Source organism: Lissotriton vulgaris, chromosome 12 (assembly GCF_964263255.1).
Source record: "Lissotriton vulgaris chromosome 12, aLisVul1.2, whole genome shotgun sequence".
Classification (NCBI taxonomy): domain Eukaryota; kingdom Metazoa; phylum Chordata; class Amphibia; order Caudata; family Salamandridae; genus Lissotriton; species Lissotriton vulgaris.
In genome coordinates, this window is record NC_141700.1 from 12,822,192 (window position 1) to 12,843,979 (window position 21,788).

At 48.4% G+C, this 21,788-nt stretch overlaps 1 protein-coding gene across 3 annotated transcripts in view; it reads right to left on the bottom strand.

Moving 5' to 3' along the window:
* Positions 1-14,451: 14,451 nt before the first annotated feature.
* The window catches only part of MISP (mitotic spindle positioning), a 152,160-nt gene continuing 144,823 nt past the window's right edge, over positions 14,452-21,788 (bottom strand). For all 3 annotated transcript variants that reach the window (XM_086946732.1, XM_086946733.1, XM_086946731.1), the window contains exons 10-11: positions 19,360-19,398; positions 14,452-18,316 (exon numbers count right to left, since the gene is read on the bottom strand). In XM_086946732.1, the coding sequence (XP_086802858.1) occupies positions 18,218-18,316; positions 19,360-19,398 (138 nt within the window). In that variant the 3' untranslated portion in view covers positions 14,452-18,217. The remainder of the gene's footprint in view (positions 18,317-19,359; positions 19,399-21,788) is intronic.

Consider the following 21,788-nt stretch of genomic DNA (forward strand, 5'->3'; position numbering starts at 1 on the left):
GGCCGGGGGTGTGGTGCTGGTAGCGGTGGCGGCCGGAGCGTTGTCTCTTCCTCGTCCTTGGCCCCCTCCTACTCCTCGGGGACGGTGCTGACCGTGGTGGTTCCGGTTCTGTTCATAAGACCCATTTCGGCCCACTCTGGTGATTTCCCATCGGTCAGCCTCGGCGGCGAGCTGCCGTGGATCAGTCAATTTGCTGTCGAGGAGGTGCTGCCTGAGCTCAATGAAGCAGTTGTTTGATAGATGCTCCCACACCATGAGATTGAAGAGTTGTTCGTAAGTTGTGACATTGCTTCCTTTGATCCAACCCTCGAAGGCTCGGCTGAAATAGTTCACGTATTCCACCCAAGTTGTACCCGGGATCCGGGTGCAGTCTCGGAACCTCTGACGATACATTTCGGGTGTGAGCCCATAGCGAGTGAGGAGGGCAGCTTTCATGTGGTCATAGGAGGTCATCAGATGGTCTGGTAGCTGTAACAGGGCATTGCGGCCCTCATTGAGGAATCTCCCCCATAGACTGGCTCCCCAGTCGCTTCGATCGATCCGGTGGGAGGTCATAGCGATCTCGTAGGCCTTGAACCATTGCTGGATGTCGTCCTCTCGGAAGTATTCTCGAACGACATCCTTGGGGATGTGTACCTTTTTCTGTGTTGCCCCTGGGGTGCGGGGTTGCTCGGGCACCCCTAATTCTTTGTTCTGCTTGCGTAAGTCTATCTCAGCTAATTTGCGCTCATGTTCATATGCCAGTCTCTTTTCCTCGAGCTCTCTTTGTCTCTGTTTCTCTTCTCGTTCTTCTCGGAGCCGCAAATGTTCTAGGTTCAGTTTCTGTTCGGCTAACTTGAGTTCACCATCCATTTTGAGCCGGGCCATTTCTAGTTCATGTAGTCGTGTTCTTTCTCGTTCCTGGATCTCGTCTTGCGAGAGACCCGTTCTTCGCTCCTCGGGAGCCGTGGTGTCTTTTTCTACTGCTGCGACATTTTGGTCCGGGGGTCTGACGGCCCCGGTTTCTGCCCAGGACTCAAGGGCATGCTTGAAGTCGTCTTTAGTACTTAGACCGGTGGTAGCGATACCTAGTTCCATGCAGAATTGTTTTAATTCACGATGGCTGTATTCTTCCAATTTCTCCATCTGGAATTTCTCGGTGGATCCGCTTTCTTTGGTTGTCATCGTGATTTCGTCGTGGGGTGAGCTACTCTCTGTACGATTATGCGGTGATTCGGATCGCGCCGCTGGCCACCAATGTTAGACGGACCGGGAGGGTCGGCCGAGGATAAGGGAGAGGTCTCCGGGGAGAGCCGTCTCCAGCGATCGTACAGACAAGTAACTTCCCCCCCACAGACGTACACCACACCAGGATAAGGTTCAACAATACTTTATAAGTAGTTCTTCAAGTACGGTAAAATGATACAAGGAGGTCTGGACTCAGGGGTCCCCTCGGCTCTGGTCTCTGGATTGGGAAAAGGGTAGCGGGACAGTCTGGTTACCACTTGCATAGATGAAATAGCTCTCAATCCTCGAGCTCGGCGTTCTAGATGATCGGGCCGCGGCGGAGCCAGCAGGTCCCGAGATGGTTGAAGGTAGCGACGGTCCGCGGCGGAGCCAGCAGGTCCCGATGAAGGTGGTAGTTACAAACGGTCCGCGGCCACGCCAGCAGGTCCCGACGACGATGAAGGTTCAAGAAGGTTGCGGCAGCGCCAGCAGGCAGGACGATAGTTCACAAGGCAGGGCTACGGCAGCGCCAGTAGTCCGTCAAGGATGAGTTCTTCTCTGCGTCTCTCGACTCCAGGATACAACTGCCTTCCTGCTCTGGAGCTGCCCCAGTTATAGGTCTGGCGCCCTTTGATGTCCGGACCCTCGCACTTGGAGGTCGGGAGGTCCGGGATGAGGGAGTCCAGACACCCAGCAGGGGGGTGGAGCCAGCGCCCGGGGAGGCTGGGGGCGATCGGCACCTGGCGGGGGAGAGCCATCGACACCTCTCTCTCCCATTGACCTGCCAAGTAGTCCGCTCACCTCCTGGGTGGATGGTGGTGCCGGGATGTCGGGGCCTGGCCAGGCCCAGGGTTAGGGTCGATCGGAGGCCACGCGGCCTCGTGGTGCTGTGTCCAAGATGGCGCCCAGGTCGGGCGAGTGGGACGGTAGGGGATCGGGCCCATGAGGTCGAGATGTTCAGAGGCAGGGGTCCCAGAGGGGACGGAAAACGGGGAATGGTGGCGTGTAACACTTGAGGGGCCGGGTTCGGGCCCGGTCGTGCGGGGGGGGGGGAGCGAGCCCTTCATGTGGCCTGTCCAACAACCCTATACTCATACTTATTTTTTAAAATTACTTAAATTAATATATTTAATTTATTTTATAAAAATACATAAATTAATATATTTATTTATTTTTAATATTATTTAAATTAATTAAATAATGTTAAATAAAATATAAAATAAAATTATATACTTACCTATACTTACGTTGTAATGGCATGCGTTGTAATAGCTTCTGCTACGTAATGTCATGCGTTGTAAAGGCATGCGTTGTAATGGATCCTGCGTTGTAAAAGTATTGTTGTAATGGTAGTGCGTTGTAAAAGTTGCGTTGTAACGGTTGTATACCGCCTAGAGTGCTGAAAAGATCAAGCGCAACCGGGCCAAGTTATCTTGTGCTCCGGACTGGGCACAAAGAGTCTGGTACCCCGGGCTCTTGAGCATGGCCATTGATCCTCCGATCAGACTGTTCCTCTGGGAGGATCTTCTGTAGCAGCAGCAGGGGACGGTCCTCCACCCAAACCGGTCCAGCCTCCACCTCCTTGTGTCGACATTGAGCTGCAATAGTTGACAGCTTTCGACCTTCCGCCAGAAGTTTGTGATGTCATCTTGTTAGCCAGGCGCCCCTCCACTAAATCGGTATAATCCTGTAGACGGAACAAGTTTGTGGCATGATGCACAGCAAAGGCTGTTTACCCCCTTTCTGCTCCTCTTTCAGAGGTCCTGTTGTACATACTTACTTTGGCCCAACAGGGCTTTGCTTTGGGCACTCTCAAAAGTTATCTTACAGATATCTCTGCTTTTCTTCTGCTGCCAGATTAGTCCTCCTTGTACAAGTCTCCTATTGTTAACAGATTCTTTAAGGGCATTACTCATTGGTTTCCTCCATCTCCCTTCATAATTCCCCAGTGGGGCTTGAATCTTGTTCTCACATTTCTTATGTGTGCTCCCTGTAGCCTCTTCATAACTGTTCTCTTAGGCTTCTCACACCCAATACTGCTTTCCTTGTTGCCATCACCTCTGCTCGCAGGGTGAGTGAGCTTCAATCTCCATCTTCCAAGCTCCCTTTCTTCTTCTCACATCTGGACAAAGTGGTGCTTAAAACGTGGCCTTCGTTCTGGCCTAAAGTGGTTTCACCCTGTCCTGTAGGACAATCCGTCACGTTGGCTACTTTTCCCACCTCACACCCTTCCAAGAAGGAGGAAAGACTCCACCGTCTGGACCTTAAACTTAAGCTGTCCTTCTACCTTGACTGCACCAAATACTTCTGGGTGGATGATCTACTTTTTGTTGGCTATCTGGGTGCCAGGAAAGGCCGGGTTATTCAAAAACGTACCATCTCTCGATGGATTGTCCTTTGTATTAAGATCTGCTACGCTTTAGCGAAGAAGGATCCTCCGGTGGGACTGCGTGCTCACTCCACTAGAGCTATGGCAGGAACCACTGGATTGGCACGCGGAGTCCCACTCCTTGACATTTGCCTGACGGCAAAGTGGGCATCCCTGCACATGTTTACCAGACATTACTGCCTAGACGGCCAAGTCCAGAGGGACGGCTATTTTGCCGGTTTGGTCCTCTAGGATTTTCTGGTGTGAACTTGGTTCGCAGACCCTCCTCCAGGGGTGGTGTTAGAAATGGTCATTTCCGGTTGGCTGAGGCTTGCGCCAAAGCCAGGCAGAAACCACCTCTCTAAGTCAGGTTCCCATTCATCCTTCTGCCACAGTATCAGGTTGTCCCTCAGTATGGACGGGGTGTCTGACCCATTCACTGCTATATCTCTTTCTTCACAGAACTCTACCAACTCAACACTGTATCTAAACAGACCACAGAAATTAAAAGCAGACTCCATCTTGGCAGGACGCTCAGGGACACGTGCAACACAAGGGACCTAACATTCTGTGCTGAAGCAAGAGTACACAATCTAAAAATGACACTCTTATGAGAAGAAATAATGGAACTTCAAAAAACAATAATCCCCAAAATGTGATTATCTAAAATGCAGAGTTTTGTGGTGCAGCCAGTTGCTGCTGCGGTACAGCGCAAACGCACGTCCTTTTCCCACCGCTGCCAACCAACATTAGAAATGGCGATTTCCGGTTGGCTGAGGCTTGCCCCAAAGCCAGGGAGAAACCACCACTCTAAGTCAGGGCAATGAAGTCACCCGCCAAGATAACCCCTGCTCAACCTCTTGGTAGCTTTGCACGAGCAGTCAGGCTTATCTCAGAGGCGATGTGTAAAGCGTGTGCGCGCGCACCCAGCAACAACACCCAAGGCCCACCACAAAGGAAACTCCACACAAGGTTATATATAAAAATAGCCTTTGTATTATACCAAAAACATTAGATAATAAACACACATTTTACAATGTGCCAGAGGCACGGGCAGAATTTACAGGGGGATTATATACACGGGACAGGGCCACATGGACCACTGTCAGGAATAAGCACTTTTAGAACTAGCACCTGGTAGAATTAGCACTTTGTAGGAATAGCGCTTAGCACATAGAACATATAATAACTGTAGCACCAAATAGCAAATGTAGCACACAACCAGTAACCACTGGTAAAAGGTAAGTACCACCTACGCAATCCTAAACACCTTAGGCAAATATCACGCAGGGAACCATGAACTCACTAGCATCACCTATACTAGAAAAACACCCTCCCAAGCATACAAATACATTTAGGGGTATAGGCATAAAAGCATTGCATAAATCACATTAGGCAAGTATCACTTTTGCGTAAAAATCACAGGGCAAAAACATGTACCCCACGCAAGGGCACAACACATGGAACTGTCCCCCAGACAAACTGGCCTCTCAGGGGCTGAAACACCCTGTGTCCAGCAAAGCCAGGGCAGGCTGCGCGGGCAGCCACCAGAACTGCACCAGAGGGACAAGCCTAAACGTAGCAGCTGCCCACTAGGTGCTGGGCAGCTGGGGATCTCCTCTGGGCTCCTACAGAAACAATGGGGCCCAAGCACAACGAGGGAGCCACGTGGGCTCTAGAAATAAAAATACACCCTGGGAGCCTTCTAGGCTCTAAATACAAAAATGCCTGTGGGAGCTGGAGACTCGTGGGCTCGAAAGAAAGAATGCCTACGTGATCGTGGGCGCCTCGTGGGCTCTAAGCACTAAAATGCCCCCACTACGTTGGAGTCCCGCCCAGGGTACTCGTGAAGAATAGGTGCCTCCTGTTGGAGCGGCCCACTGATCAGACGGGCCGCTCGACACGCATCAAGACACTGTGCCTCTCTCAGGCACTGCGAGCGTCCCCGGAGCTTCCCCCAGCCCGTGACATTCACCGGCTTCTCCTGGTGCGGCGGCTGCTCTCCTTGGCTGCGGGGTTCACCGGCGACTCTCCGCTTTGGCGCAGGAGCGTGGGGAAGGCTCCCGCTCCTTCCTGCTTGGCTGCCTGTATTTCCGGGTCATGTGGAGGCAGGACGGGCTCCCGTCCTCCTCCTCACACCAGAGCACGGGGTGGGCTCCCGTCTGCTTCCAGTTCAGGGGAGCAGCACTTCCGGGTCGCCGCTGGCAGAGAGGCGGCCCGTAGGGTGGATTTTGTTGTCGGTGGCAATCCGGGGTAGGCACCCGGTCAAAGATCAAGTCCCCGGCGGGGTGGCACCTGCCAGGGATATATATCCATAAAGTGGCAAATGAGCGGGGTGGCACCCGTGCCGCGGATCAGCAGGAAAAGGGGGGGGGAATCCCCACTTGAAAAGGATTGCAGCTCCGTGCTGCAATTCCTAAATACGAGCGCTGTTTTCACAAAGACAAATTGCAAAAAACACAGTTGATGGACAGAATGTAGAACAATGTCATACATTCACCCCAGTACATGGATCTGGGCCTAAATCCATCGTTTTTTTGCACTCCACACCACCCTGGGTTAGACACTGGCTATATGCAAATCAGCTCTGACCCTGTGCCCCATGGGAACAGTCCAGTCCGAACTACCAAGCCATGTCTTTCCCAGACCGGAATCAAGCATCCAAGGACCGGTTTCTGGCTATCAGCCTTCATTCAGCTTGGAAAGACATGGCATGGTAGTTCAGACTGGACTGTTCCCATGGGGCACAGGGTCAGAGCTGATTTGCATATAGCCAGTGTCTAACCCAGGGTGGTGTGGAGTGCAAAAAAAACGATGGATTTAGGCCCAGATCCTTGTACTGGGGTGAATGTATGACATTGTTCTACATTCTGTCCATCAACTGTGTTTTTTGCAATTTTCACCCCGAGTGTGCTGGGTATACTCAGACGTGAGTCCCAGGCTCTCCACACCACTGGAGTCAAGCTATCCAGGCTGAATGAAGGCTGATAGCCAGAAACCGGTCCTTGGATGCTTGATTCCGGTCTGGGAAAGACATGGCTTGGTAGTTCGGACTGGACTGATCCCATGGGGCACAGGGTCAGAGCTGATTTGCATATAGCCAGTGTCTAACCCAGGGTGGTGTGGAGTGCAAAAAAACGATGGATTTAGGCCCAGATCCTTGTACTGGGGTGAATGTATGACATTGTTCTACATTCTGTCCATCAACTGTGTTTTTTGCAATTTTCACAAAGACAAAGGCACCACACTAAGCGCTCTCCAGGGAAATAGAGCGCTTCTTCAGCAGGAGAACCAAAATGCTCCCAGGCGCTGCAGGCAAAGTCCAGAAAAAGTCCTTTAGAAAGGCAGGGGGGGCAAGGCTGGGCCCAGGGGCCAGCTCACAGGGCCCTCCAGGTAGGAAGGCAGTCCCCAGTGGCGGTCCTCCTGGTGCCCAGCAGCAGCAGCAGGCCCCCCTCAAGGTAGGATGAGCAAGCACACTTTCCAAGGGGCCACAGCCCCTTATTATACCCAGAAATCCTTCGTCTGTGTCTGCAGGGTGGGGGGAAAACCAGTTGCAGCTGGTTTTGGAGCACTCTGTTGTGCTCAGCACCTCTCACCATTCACTGGCCAGGCTAGGGTCATCAGTCGCACCACAGGGGGCGGAGCCAGCATTGTGTGGCGAAAGCCCAGCCCTATTCAGGTCCCAGGTGCACTCCTCCCTCACATCAATCATGCAGATCTCTCCACTCACCACCGGGGCAGACCCATCCAGACTCCTGGAGCCAGGCTCACCAGCCAGCTCCAGCCAATCACAAGCCAGACAGTCACTTCACATAAATTACACAGACATGCCAACTTCTAGAAGTGGCACTTCATCATCGCGCAGAATTTAATCACACGAGTCTGCACATACCAAACTCGAGCTTGCACTCCCCACGCATCAGGAACTACCAGGGACACATACATTCCCCATGCATTCCTATGGGTGGGCAGGCCAACCTCACTACACGCACGCACTTTACCCTGGGGCACAGGGGTTAAGTGCGCAGAAGCCAAAAATCACTAACACCATGTCACAATTAAAAGCAAAAAGTTTAGGGGTGAACCTGTCAGAAGGGCCAAGTCCAACAGGTGGTGTTGCTGAGGTATCTAGTCTAAGGTAAGGAATCTACAACTAACAGTCTCTTTCAGGTGAACAAGTTACTTACCTTCAGTAACGATGCATCTGGTAGCGACATATGTTAGTTGTAGATTCCTTACCACCCCACCCATCCTCCCCGTTCTGCAAACTGATTTCTAGGGTTAAGGAAATCCTTTCAGGGCCCTAGTTTTGTGCACTGTAATGTTTTTCATGGCCCTGCGCTTCTGGTGTGGAAAGTCCTGTCAGAACTGACATCAGCGCACAGGGGTGTTGTCTAAATATGCACCGCAACGTCATCCCGGCAACCACGACACCGACGACAGACTAGGCGTTGACCAACGCCACCTACCGACGCCAGGAGTATTGCTGAAGAAAAAATCTCCGGATCCAGACTGACACCTGGGGGAAATTCTAAGGTAAGGAATCTACAACTAACATATGTCTCTGCCAGATACATCGTTACTGAAGGTAAGTAACTTGTTCGTCATGACAAGTACATTGGCATGACTCCATACCTCACATCCAAATACTCTTCTCATATTTTAAGGCACTGCCAGTACCTCAGTGGTAGTTGCAGACAAGGCAACACAACAACCCTGAGGGCGACTTCAACGTTGAGGCCAAAGGCGAAAGTCCTTTTGTGCCCTTGACGCACTTGACCCTGGTCACCTCTGGAGGGTCAGGAACTTTGAAGGCTGATACACACACCAGGACGTACCACTACACAGCAGCCGTCTCTCAGACCTCTGATTCTACCACTCTCTTGTATGTCAGTAGGATCGCTAGTGACCACGGGCTGCTCAGGGATGGCAGCAGCGATGTGTCCACTCCTGACCACAGTCATCACCCTGCCGAAGACTTGTATGAGTTCAAGACGCCGAGTTGCATCTACTCCAGTTATGGTTTATAGAGGGGCGTCTGTCATGCACTTCATATCCAGAGCCTGGTCTGTATCGACAGCAGTTCTTCCACTGTGCACTTGAGTTGAAGTCGGTGCTTTATATAGAAACACCTGTCTGCATTGACTGGTGATGATTGACATATTTTTCCACTGCATGCTTGATTTCATGTGACCTCTTGATGAAGACTGAATACAGTGTTGATGCATTAGACCTCGAGGTCTGATGAGGCCACCATGTGAAATTGGCTTAAACCTGATTGTCAAGGTCGCCATGTGTGCTACCAATTGTCAATCCACCATCCACCGAATGACCAGAGAAAAAACACCCCAAGTGGAACAATCCACCGAACCACCAGAGTAGAAACACCCCAAGCAGAACAATTCACCGAACCACCAGAGAAGAAACATCCCAAGCAGATCAAGCCACAATCCACCAAACCACCAGAGAAGAAACTTCCCAAACAGAACAATCCACTGAACCACCGGAGAAGAAACACCCCAAGCAGAACAATACACCGAACCACCAGAGAAGAAACATCCCAAGCAGATCAATCCACAATTCACCGAACCACCAGAGAAAAAACATCCCAAACAGAAAAATCCACAATCCAATCCACCGAACCACCAGAGAAGAAACATCCCAAGCAGATCAATCCACAATCCACCATACCACCAGAGAAGAAACATCCCAAACAAATCAATCTACAATCCACCGAACCACCAGAGAAGAAACATCCCAAACAGAACAATCCACCATCCACTGTACCACCGGAGAAGAAACATCCAAAACAGATCAATTCGCAATCCACTGAACGACCAGAGAAGAAACATCCCAAGCAGATCAATCCACAATCCACTGAACCACCAGAGAAGAAACACCCCAAGCGGAACAATCCACCGAACCACCAGAGAAGAAACACCCCAAGCAGAACAATCCACCGAACCACCGGAGGAGAAACACCCCAAGTAGAACAATCCACCGTACCACCAGAGAAGAAACATCCCCAACAGAACAATCCACCATCCACCGTACCTCCGGAGAAGAAACATCCCGAACAGAACAATCCACAATCCACCGACCGACCGGAGAAGAAACATGCCAAACAGAGTAATCCACAATTCACCGAACCACCAGAGAAGAAACATCCCAAGCAGATCAATCCACAATCCACTGAACGACCAGAGAAGAAACATCCCAAACAGATCAATCCACAATCCACCGAACCACCAGAGAAAAAACATCCCAAGCAGAACAATCCACAATCCACCGAACCACCAGAGAAGAAACATCCCAAGCAGATCAATCCACAATCCACTGAACGACCAGAGAAGAAACATCCCAAACAGATCAATCCACAATTCACCGAACCACCAGAGAAGAAACATCCCAAGCAGAACAATCCGCAATCCACCGAACCACCAGAGAAGAAACATCCCAAACAGAACAATCCACCATCTACCTAACCACCAGAGAAGAAACATCCCAAGCAGATCAATCCACAATCCACCGAACCATCAGAGAAGAAACATCCCAAACAGAACGATCCACCATCCACCGTACCACCAGAGAAGAAACATCCCAAACAGAACAATCCACCATCCACCATACCACCAAAGAAAAAACATCCCAAACAGAACAATCCACAATCCAACATACCACCAGAGAAGAAACATCCCAAGCAGATCAATCCACAATCCACTGAACCACCAGAGAAGAAACATCCCAAATAGAACAATCCACCATCCACTGTACCACCAGAGAAGAAACATCCCAAACAGAACAATCCACAATCCACTGAACGGCCAGAGAAGAAACATCCCAAGCAGATCAATCCACAATCCACCGAACCACCAGAGAAGAAACATCCCAAACAGAACAATCCACAATCCACCTAACCACCAGAGAAGAAACATCCTAAATGGAACAATCCACCATCCTTTGTACCACCAGAGAAGAAACATCCCAAACAGAACAATCCACAATCCATCAAACCACCAGAGAAGAAACTTCCCAAACAGAACAATCCACCGAACCACCGGAGAAGAAACACCCCAAGCAGAACAATACACCGAACCACCAGAGAAGAAACATCCCAAGCAGATCAATCCACAATTCACCGAACCACCAGAGAAAAAACCTCCCAAACAGAAAAATCCACAATCCAATCCACCGAACCACCAGAGAAGAAACATCCCAAGCAGATCAATCCACAATCCACCATACCACCAGAGAAGAAACATCCCAAGCAAATCAATCTACAATCCACCGAACCACCAGAGAAGAAACATCCCAAACAGAACAATCCACCATCCACTGTACCACCAGAGAAGAAACATCCCAAACAGATCAATTCGCAATCCACTGAACGACCAGAGAAGAAACATCCCAAGCAGATCAATCCACAATCCACTGAACCACCAGAGAAGAAACACCCCAAGTGGAACAATCTACCGAACCACCGGAGAAGAAACACCCCAAGTAGAACAATCCACCATCCACCGTACCACCAGAGAAGAAACATCCCCAACAGAACAATCCACCATCCACCGTACCTCCGGAGAAGAAACATCCCGAACAGAACAATCCACAATCCACCGACCGACCGGAGAAGAAACATGCCAAACAGAACAATCCACAATTCACCGAACCACCAGAGAAGAAACATCCCAAACAGAACAATCCACAATTCACCGAACCACCAGAGAAGAAACATCCCAAGCAGATCAATCCACAATCCACTGAACGACCAGAGAAGAAACATCCCAAACAGATCAATCCACAATCCACCGAACCACCAGAGAAGAAACATCCCAAGCAGAACAATCCACAATCCACGAACCACCAGAGAAGAAACATCCCAAGCAGATCAATCCACAATCCACTGAACGACCAGAGAAGAAACATCCCAAACAGATCAATCCACAATTCACCGAACCACCAGAGAAGAAACATCCCAAGCAGAACAATCCGCAATCCACCGAACTACCAGAGAAGAAACATCCCAAACAGAACAATCCACCATCTACCTAACCACCAGAGAAGAAACATCCCAAGCAGATCAATCCACAATCCACCGAACCATCAGAGAAGAAACATCCCAAACAGAACGATCCACCATCCACCGTACCACCAGAGAAGAAACATCCCAAACAGAACAATCCACCATCCACCATACCACCAAAGAAGAAACATCCCAAACAGAACAATCCACAATCCAACATACCACCAGAGAAGAAACATCCCAAGCAGATCAATCCACAATCCACTGAACCACCAGAGAAGAAACATCCCAAATAGAACAATCCACCATCCACTGTACCACCAGAGAAGAAACATCCCAAACAGAACAATCCACAATCCACTGAACGGCCAGAGAAGAAACATCCCAAGCAGATCAATCCACAATCCACCGAACCACCAGAGAAGAAACATCCCAAACAGAGCAATCCACAATCCACCTAACCACCAGAGAAGAAACATCCTAAACGGAACAATCCACCATCCATTGTACCACCAGAGAAGAAACATCTCAAACAGAACAATCCACAATCCACCATACCACCAGAGAAGAAACATCCCAAGCAAATCAATCCACAATCCACCGAAGCACCAGAGAAGAAAGATCCCAAACAGAACAATCCACCATCCACTGTACCACCAGAGAAGAAACATCCCAAACAGAGAAACCCACAATCCACCGAATGACCAGAGAAGAAACATCCCAAACAGAACAATCCACTGAACCACCAGAGAAGAAACACCCCAAGCAGAACAATACACTGAACCACCAGAGAAGAAACATCCCAAGCAGAGCAATCTACTGAACCACCAGAGAAGAAACATCCCAAACAGAACAATCCACAATCCACCAAACCACCAGAGAAGAAACATCCCAAAGAGAACAATCCACCATCCACCTTACCACCAGAGAAGAAACATCCCAAACAGAACAATCCACAGTCCACCGAACGACCAGAGAAGAAACATTCCAAACAGAACAATCCACTATCCACCCAACCACCTGAGAAAAAACATCCCAAACAGAACAATCCTCCTAACCACCAGAGAAGAAACATCCTAAGCAGATCAATCCACAATCCACCGAACCACCAGAGAAGAAACATCCCAAACAGAAAGGAGAAGATGAGGACAAGGCTACATAGAAAAAAAGAGAAACTGAAACCAGAGGTAAGTCGGGATTGGGAAGGAGAGTGGCAAGGAAACAAGGAGGGATATTTCCTGAAGACAAGAGTGGAAATGGAGAAAAGAGTTACAGAGACAAACACAGCACCGAAGGGAGTGGAACAAAATGAACGAGAAATAGGATGAAACACAGAACCAAAGGGATTGAAGAGCACAAGAGGACAGAGAAGACAGGGGAGAAAGCGAAGGGTGGAGGCTTGGGGAACGTGAGGTGGTGGGTCTCAAAGAAATCCAGAAAACTGCATACATGCAGCACAGTGGATTCCAAGAAAGTCTTAAAAGAATATTAAACAGAAGTATCACAGGTTTTACTATTAAGACAGGTGATTTGTGGAGAGGGAGACGTCAAAATCACAAGCAAGAACGAAGGGCTGGATTTAGAGTTTGGCAGACAGGTTACTCCATCACCAGCGTGTTGTAAGTTGAGTGGATTGTCAGTTTTCCGTTGGCGGTGCCCGTTTTGCCTCGGTTGATGGTAAGCTTACTCCACCCACCTGATGGAGGGAGGTCTGGCGGAGCGGTAAGTGCCTCGGACCGCACTCCCTATTGAGGGTGGGTGGTTTCATGTCTTTTTATTCTGTCTAATCCGCTAGCGGAAACATGGCGGTGACAAATAGAAAAATTAAAATTTTGAGTCCCACACCCAGGGAAAAAAGTCATTGGCTATATTGGTAATTAGTTATATTTTTTCAAACACAAACTTTTACTTTGGGAGTTTGTCTTTGTAAAATAAAAAGTCTGGTGAATGGCCACAGATTCCGATGGCAGCGCTCCACCGAACTTTAGGTCAGGTCGATTACTTTGAAGGGACATCGACGGCGGCGCTGGCGGTGAGCTCTAAGGAGTGCGGTACTCGGTCTGTCAGGATTATGGACATTATGCCCTCCACCACCCTGATAGACTGAGTAAATACCGCCAGGTTCTAAACCAGGCACTAAAAGTCCTTGTAAAGCCTGAGTAGGTGTCATGGTGCTCTGCTGTGCAGATGGACTATTACCTTTTAAGGATACGTGAAGCACAGAGGGAATGGTCCTTTCTAAGCAAAGGTGAGAATACCGCCGAAAGGAGTGCTGCTGCTGTCAATCTACACAAGGAGTGCAGCCAGGGGTGTAATGGAGGCCTGGGGAGAGGGGGCGGGGTTACAACACCATCCATCTCAAACAGGACCATCCTGGGCTGGTCAGCTGCAAATAAATAAAGCACTCAGAGGTATTAGGTCCGTTAAGGAATGGCTAAGGGGGCACCCTCACTATGCAGGAGTGCCCCTGAGGTTTTGCTACTCCACTGAGTGCCCCTGCCTGCTGTGAATGTACTCAAAATTGCTGCTGTTGTAGAGTCTACACCAGGAGCGATGCTGCTGTCAGTTTACGCAAGGAGTGCCGCTGCTGTTTTAGAGTCTAAACCAGGAGCACTGCTGTCGTCAGTGTACACAAGGAGTGCTGCTCCTGTGAATGTACTCAGAATTGCTGCTGTTGTCGAGTCTACGCCAGGAGCAAGTGCAACCGCATTTTACACTGTGTGCAGTGAGTGCTCTAGCCATGGCTGGGCTCTAGGTTCCTTCTATCCACAGTATGAGATCTGAGTGAAGTTGGACACACCCTGTCCAGTTCCTGCATGAGATGGCCGGGAAGATAAACATTACCAACAGCGTATCATCTTTACAAAACAGGATTCCTTTATTTGTATTTGCTCTGATTATTCAGGAGTAACAAATTTACAAGAGACAGACAGTTTGGTGGGAATGATGTGGAACGATCCATGTGCTGCTGATTCTCATTGAGAGTGAGTGAAGAATGTGCAGAATAAACCTCCTTGCCCCACATTGCACTGCCCCAGTACCCCACCCCGCAAGCCTCTTACCCATGGCTCCTGTTACACAAGCCCAAGACTTCATTGTATGCCAGCAAGAGATTGATACCATTACCCACATCCTCCATTTGGAGGAACACGCTAAAATTATTATTATATTCGACCAGCAACTTAAACTGTCGGCAGGAAAATGCAAAGACTTAGAGAATCAGTCATGTGCGCAAATATTTGTATTATTGAGATCCTGGAAGGATCTGAACTCAGTCAACCTTATCTGACAAGTGGCTTACACAAGTACTGATGAACACTATGTGTAACAACTTAAACAGTGTGTCTACTCTGGACTTCTCTGTTTGCTAGCACCCATAGGGTTCCTGCTAAGGCACCTAAAGAAGGGTCAGACCCCTAACAGTAAGTGTGTATTTTCAAAACTCTCAGATTAAAGAAATGGTTTTGGCCATCACTGGACAGAAAAGGTGTATCTCCTCTGATAATAGATTCTCATTCTATGTGTTTTACCACGGGAAGAGGCTGTGAGGCAGACTGGTTTTAGAGCCCTGCTTCCTGAATTGAAGGCACGCTCAAACCTCAGAATCAGTTTGAAAGGAACCTTTAAAGACTGCTGAAATATGAAAAAAAGGAGATTCGTTCATATTCTAAGAGTAAGAAGTAAGAGCATAAGTTGCAGGGATGGAACTATATTGAAAGTAATGGCCCAAGTAAGTATAGAAAAAGATGAAATAGAAATTAACAGTTTGAACATTTGTTCAATAAATGTACATAGATCGAACAATAGGTGTAAGAGATAGGTAGTAGAGAAATTGATTTTATCACGTAATACCCTTCTGTGATTCTACTTCAGGAGACACATATTTCTAGGGGAAACTGAAAGATTTCAGTATGTTTTCCAAAATAATAGCTGCCATCAGCTGTAACCTCACACAGGAGGGTGGCAAAATTCTTTGTAAAGAGGTTAGAAATAAAAACTAATAATGAGTATGTCGATAAGAATGGTTGCTGGTTTTGGGCGAATTGTATAATTAATCAGAAGTCATATATTTTTGTGAATGTATATACGCCCCTATTGAAGACCACCAGGTCTAGTCCAGGATCTAATTTTAGCAGTAATGTTAATTAAAGGGGAAGTTATGGAGGAAATTTCAATTTTGTCCAAGAACCAAAACCGGACTTTACTAAGGTTAATAGACAACAGCATAAGTTTTAGACCCAAAATGTTGTAGTTAATAATACATTGGATCTAAATTTCAGGGACCTATGGAAGGAGATGTTTCTGTGAAAAACAGAATATACATATTTTTCGGCATAACTCAGCTGCAAAGATCATTTTTTTCTGGCAAATTCACTTACTTTTATGAAAGACTAATTTTTTTGCCTAATGAGTTTTCTGATCATGCAGCAATTAAACAAAGTATGTGTGTGCCCTTAAAAGTTAAGAGACTCACTATATGGAGCTTTAATAAAGTCAGGCTAGAGGGCGATATATGGGTACAAGCAGTGATATATACATGTTTAGGAGGAGTTATTTTCAATAAGCAAGGGTTCAGCGCATCAAGCCATAACCAAGTACACTTTATTTCTTCTTGGAGAGGCTGGATACCATCATATGAGAATATAGGAAGGAAAAAGCAGGAGAAAATAGTTGTAATGCTAGAAGAAAGAATCTGGTCTCTATTTAAGAAATTAATAAGTAACCCTAACTGTCCTATAGTAAGATTTCAGCGAGTATCAAAGTAGGAACTAGATGATTTTTACTACCAAGTTAGAAAATCAGTTGAAAGTTGGTAACAAATTGGGTTAGTCATACACTAAGATAACTTGGTTATATAATTTGGATTTAACATCTATAACCAACAACAACGATATACTAGGTGGGTTAGTGGAAGATAGAGGAACATTAGACTAGGGTAGTGGTACAGGCAGTTATTCAAAGTATCAGAGCAGGATGTTTGGATTAAATGTCTGTTAAGTAGGAAAAGATACATATGACATTAACTAGTATTTATGAAAAATGTAATGATTTGAGTAATAATCAGAGGTGCTGATTTTAGACGGATACAGTTTTTCACAAAATAGTTATTTTTATACAGAACTCCAATATTTTTAAATACAATTAAAATGGATATAAAATTGCAATGTTTGAGGTTTAGGGTGAATATGGGGAGTTGGCAGCACATCATATGGTATTGACCTAAAATAATATTATTTTGATCAAATATTTCATGCATATATGGAGTAAAAATGGGAAGGACGGTTATGTGGGACCCCGTGGTCGCATTAATAGGACACTTGGATGGCTACAAATGAGAAATATCTTAATTTTATATCCTTGTTACTACCCAGCTGGCGGAGCACGCCATATTGGAAAACAGATACTGTACTTAGTTTTTTGGAGTGAAGAAACAAAGTGCTAAAATTCAGGAAAAGTGAGGAGATGTATGTAATAAGGGTGGAATCCTCAAAGAAATTTGAGAGCATTTGAGAAGGTTTTGTAAAAAATATATAAGGGTAAATTCACTACTATTATTGGCGTTGAAGGTAAAGGATGCATGTGGCAGTGTCTCTAGTTATTTTTGATGATGTGCAAAAATATGACAAGAAATGTATTATAATTGTTATTTACAAATTGATTACAGGCTTTAAGTTAAAAAAGAAGACTAGGACCTCAATCACACTATTTATTGCATGCTGCACGGTCTCTGTGACTCGCGATGGAGGGTACCGTGTGGTGTTCCTGTGCTCTGACGGACCCTGCGCCCCTCTCCAGGCATACTGCTGAGGTCCTCTGGCTGGAACCCAATGGACAAATAACCAGACCTGCAATGCTGACTGACATCTGGTGCACCAGGCCGGAGAGGCGATACCCTACACTCACTCTACAGGGTCCCGGAGCCCATGTACTCCCTTTATAACCTTTAGCGTCATTATCTGTGCATCTCCATCTCTACCCCACAGACATCATACAAGGGGTCCTGGAACTCTCCGAGTGGAGGAGGGCTACAAAGAAGCTGTGTGTACCTATCCTGTGAGTGACATGCTGCAGAGACATCAAGAGACATCTGTCGCCGCCTCTGTCACTGCTCTTTAACCTCGCCCGAGAATGGAAGTGGACTCCACATGCAGTTGAGTGCAGATTCCCATTGGTTTGTTGGGTCCATTAGGGCTCTGGGCTGTGCTGGGGTCTGTGGGGAGCCATGTTTGCTGGGAGGCGAGAGCCCCCAGACAGTTGCCCACAGTGGACCTGTAATTCCCAACACAAGACTCTGTCTGAGTCAAAGCTGAGGAAAAGAATGCTATGAGGCACTGAGTTCTCCTAATCGGGCCCTTCTCAATCAGCAGAATAGGCGCTATGCTGACAATTAGGCGGGCGGCTCACAGATCCAGCTAAGCAAAATCTCCAGTGATACTCGGGCAACAAAATCAGTGATATTCTGACGTAGAATCCTACCAATAGCAAAGGTACTCTCTGATTAGGAGTTTGCTTCTGTACAGGAATAATTTACATCCTAGTGTTATTTAAACTGTACAAATGTGTGCTAGCCTTTGGCTGGTCCATCAGAAACAGAGAGCCGTGGCTGCTTCCACCGCCGCTCACTCGTCATCGTCGTCCTGAGTGTTCAGGTACTGTCCGGCCTCCCAGCGCAACGCCATGGCGCTCTTGCGGCGACTCACTCGAGTGGACTCCACGATCTGAAGGAACAAGGGAGGAAGAGGTTAGTTTGAGCCGGACGTCTAGATCTATGTGACTGCGGAGGACACCCCAACCTGTGTGGCTGCAGAGGGCACCCCTACCTGTGTGACTGCAGAGGACACCCCTACCTGTCTGACTGCAGAGGACACCCCGACATGTGTTGCTGCAGAGGACACCCATACCTGTGTGGCTGCAGAGGACACCCCTACCTGTGTGGCTGCAGAGGACACCCCTACCTGTCTGACTGCAGAGGGCACCCTTACCTGTCTGACTGCAGAGGGCACCCCAACCTGTTTGACTGCAGAGGGCACCCCTACCTGTCTGACTGCAGAGGGCACCCCTACCTGTCTGACTGCAGAGGACACCCCTACCTGTCTGACTGCAGAGGGCACCCCTACCTGTCTGACTGCAGAGGGCACCCATACCTGTGTGGCTGCAGAGGGCACCCCTACCTGTCTGACTGCAGAGGACACCCTAACCTGTGTGACTGCAGAGGACACCCCAACCTGTGTGGCTGCAGAGGGCACCCCTACCTGTCTGACTGCAGAGGGCACCCCTACCTGTGTGACTGCAGGGGGCACCCCTACCTGTCTGACTGCAGAGGGCACCCCTACCTGTCTGACTGCAGAGGGCACCCCTACCTGTGTGGCTGCAGAGGGCACCCCTACCTGTCTGACTGCAGAGGACACCCTAACCTGTGTGACTGCAGAGGACACCCCAACCTGTGTGGCTGCAGAGGGCACCCCTACCTGTGTGACTGTGGAGGACATTCCATACTCGAGTGGCTGTGGGAACATCTTATTACATTTACATGGGGTTTATTCCAGAAATTACGCTATGTATGCATTCGCTGATTGTGAATGTTCAGTGGGGCCTGTGTGTATGCTCTCCATGGGACCAGGGGTCTCGTGTTGTCAGTATGTTCAGATAGAATGCTCTGAATGGTGAAACTCTCTCAAATGAGAAGAGTGAAAGGTGACACTTGTGAAGGGTGGAGCTGTCACAAGAGAAGGTTGTAAAATGCTGTCAGTGGGTGACTTACCTCGTTATTGACGTCATCTCGAGGGTCGATACCTGCGTACTGTGGGGAGGGAGTGAGAATTAGCAACTACCAATCAGAAACCATAAACAGCAAATATGAAACAGTGAGCAGGACTACTATCTCAATGAGAAGCGTGCTGTCAAACAGATCCTAATATAACCCCAGCGACACTGACCTGGTGATCATGACAGACAAGAAACGTCCAGTTTCTAAAGCCATGGGATGTTTTATTTCACCCTTTTCCCGCTTAGAAAAGTCTACCCTTCAATGCAAGTCAGTGGAAAAGTTAAATCTACTTCTGATCTATTCCTAAATGTTGGCCTGGATGCTAATGAGGGGTAATATTCCATCCTTTATAAATGTTCATTCTGATGGATACATCTGCCTGTGGATTCCTCACCTTTTGATTACCCCCTGCGCCAGCATTTCCGCGGAAATTCTTTTCCTAGCTCTCCCACGTCGACGAGGACGTCATAATAGCACGGCTCCGCTCGCGGCTCCGTATGACATCATCGGAGCCATAAGAAGACCCAGTCCGCGTGCGGATGTCAGTTCCCTTTTTTCCACGCCATTGACGCGTAACTTTTTTTCTGGGACTCTCCATTTTCAATGAGATGACTTTGTTTGTTCATATCTTTTTCGAGTTTCTGTAGAAATGGCTACTTCGAAGAAGTCTGGTTTCGAGCCCTGCCGGGAGTGTGATGGTCACATGTCTATAACAAACCCACACGACAACTGTCTCTGGTGTCTTTCTTCAGACCATGACGTCGAAGGGTGTTCATGTTGTAGAAAGATGAATCCTAAGGCGTTAAAGGAGTGTGAAGCAAAACTCTTCATGGTAAAGGCGAAGAAAGAAAAGAGAGGTCCTAAGCACTGGAAGTCGTCGACCTTGCATACTTCTAAGTCTAAGAAACATAAGACGACGAAGAAGAGACACAGTTCTCGACGTCGCTCCTCGAAGGACAAGGCTTCGAGATCAACTTCACCTTTTCAGCGATGCCGGGGAAAGGACTTTGTTTCTCCTTCTCCCCAGGCGACTCCGATCCACTCACCGACTCTGAGGGGTTCGCCGGCGTCAAGAGGCTCTTCGACGCCCAGAGGGTCTCCTTCGCCCAGAGGGTCTCCAGCACCCAGGGAGTTTTCTCCTTTACCTATGGCTTTGCCTGAGTGGGTGCCGTCCTCACGGGCTCCGCAGTCTCAGCTTCCAGTTCGACCTCAGATGGATCCTAATGAAGATCGAGGTGGTCCGGATCCTTACCCTCCTTTTTCAGGACCTGGAGCGGATCCCTTGTATTTCCTAAATTGGATGAATGGCATGATTGCCAGGGCATCCGACCCTTCCTGCGCAACTTCTGGTCCCGTGGGTCCGCTTGCCTTTTAACTTGGGTGTCCCCCAACAGTACGCCCAGGTGCCTTTTGTGCCTTTTATACCGACTGCTCCAACATGGCAGTTTCCGGCGCCAAGGTTTTCGACCCCGAATCCTCAAAATCTATCTGGTGTCGAATCAGCGCCGTCTCGGATTTATTCAGTGCCGTTGCCTGTTTCTGAAGGTCCTCCTTCGACGACTGCTCCATTGTCTCCGGTGCCGTGGCCGGTGCCGCTGATGCAGATCCCGAAGCACCGTTCCAGGAGGGATGCACAAAGGCTGCAAGAAGAGGATGAGTATCGTCAGGAGCAGGAGGAAGGAGAGATACTCGACTCCATGGACAAATTTGAGGCCCTACAGGTTGCAAGTGCTTTAGATACTTCCCTGGAGTGGGAGCTCTCTTCACCAAAGACTGTCTTCTCTCAGGATGTTGCCCCTTATCATTTCGTGATTAGGAAAGCTGCTGAGTTGTTGGATCTTCAGTTGCCTTCAGCAGAAGTAAAGTTAAATATTTTGACTGAAGTGCTTAATACTTCTTCATCAGTTAGTGAGCCTCCTCTGCCTTTCAATGAGGCGTTGACGGAGCCTATCTTGGAGGTATGGCAAAAGCCCTTGACTGCTCCTGCAGTTTCCAGGTCAATTGCAAGGAGATATAGGCCAGCTCCCGGAGACCCAGCTTTTCTATCTGCACACCCTTCTCCGGGAAGCTTGGCGATTCAGGCTTCTTGCTCCAAGCAATCGTCTTGGTCCTTCCCTACCACCCCGGGGAGGCTCTTTCGGATTCTCAGGATAGTTGGGTTTGGACACTGCAGACTCGGTTGCCCGAATAAGGGGTTCTTCGGTTGCAACAAGGAGGCAAGCCTGGCTCAGATCTTCTGTTTTTTCACCGGATGTTCAGGCTCCGCTATTGGATCTACCTTTCGATCGTTCAAGGTTGTTTGATACCAAGGCTGACTCTGCTTTGCAGCGCTTTAAGTACAGTAGAGCGATTGCAAGATCTTTGGGCCTACAGTCTCAGCCTAGAGGGTATGGCTACAAGAGGTATCAAGGCTTTGGGAAGGC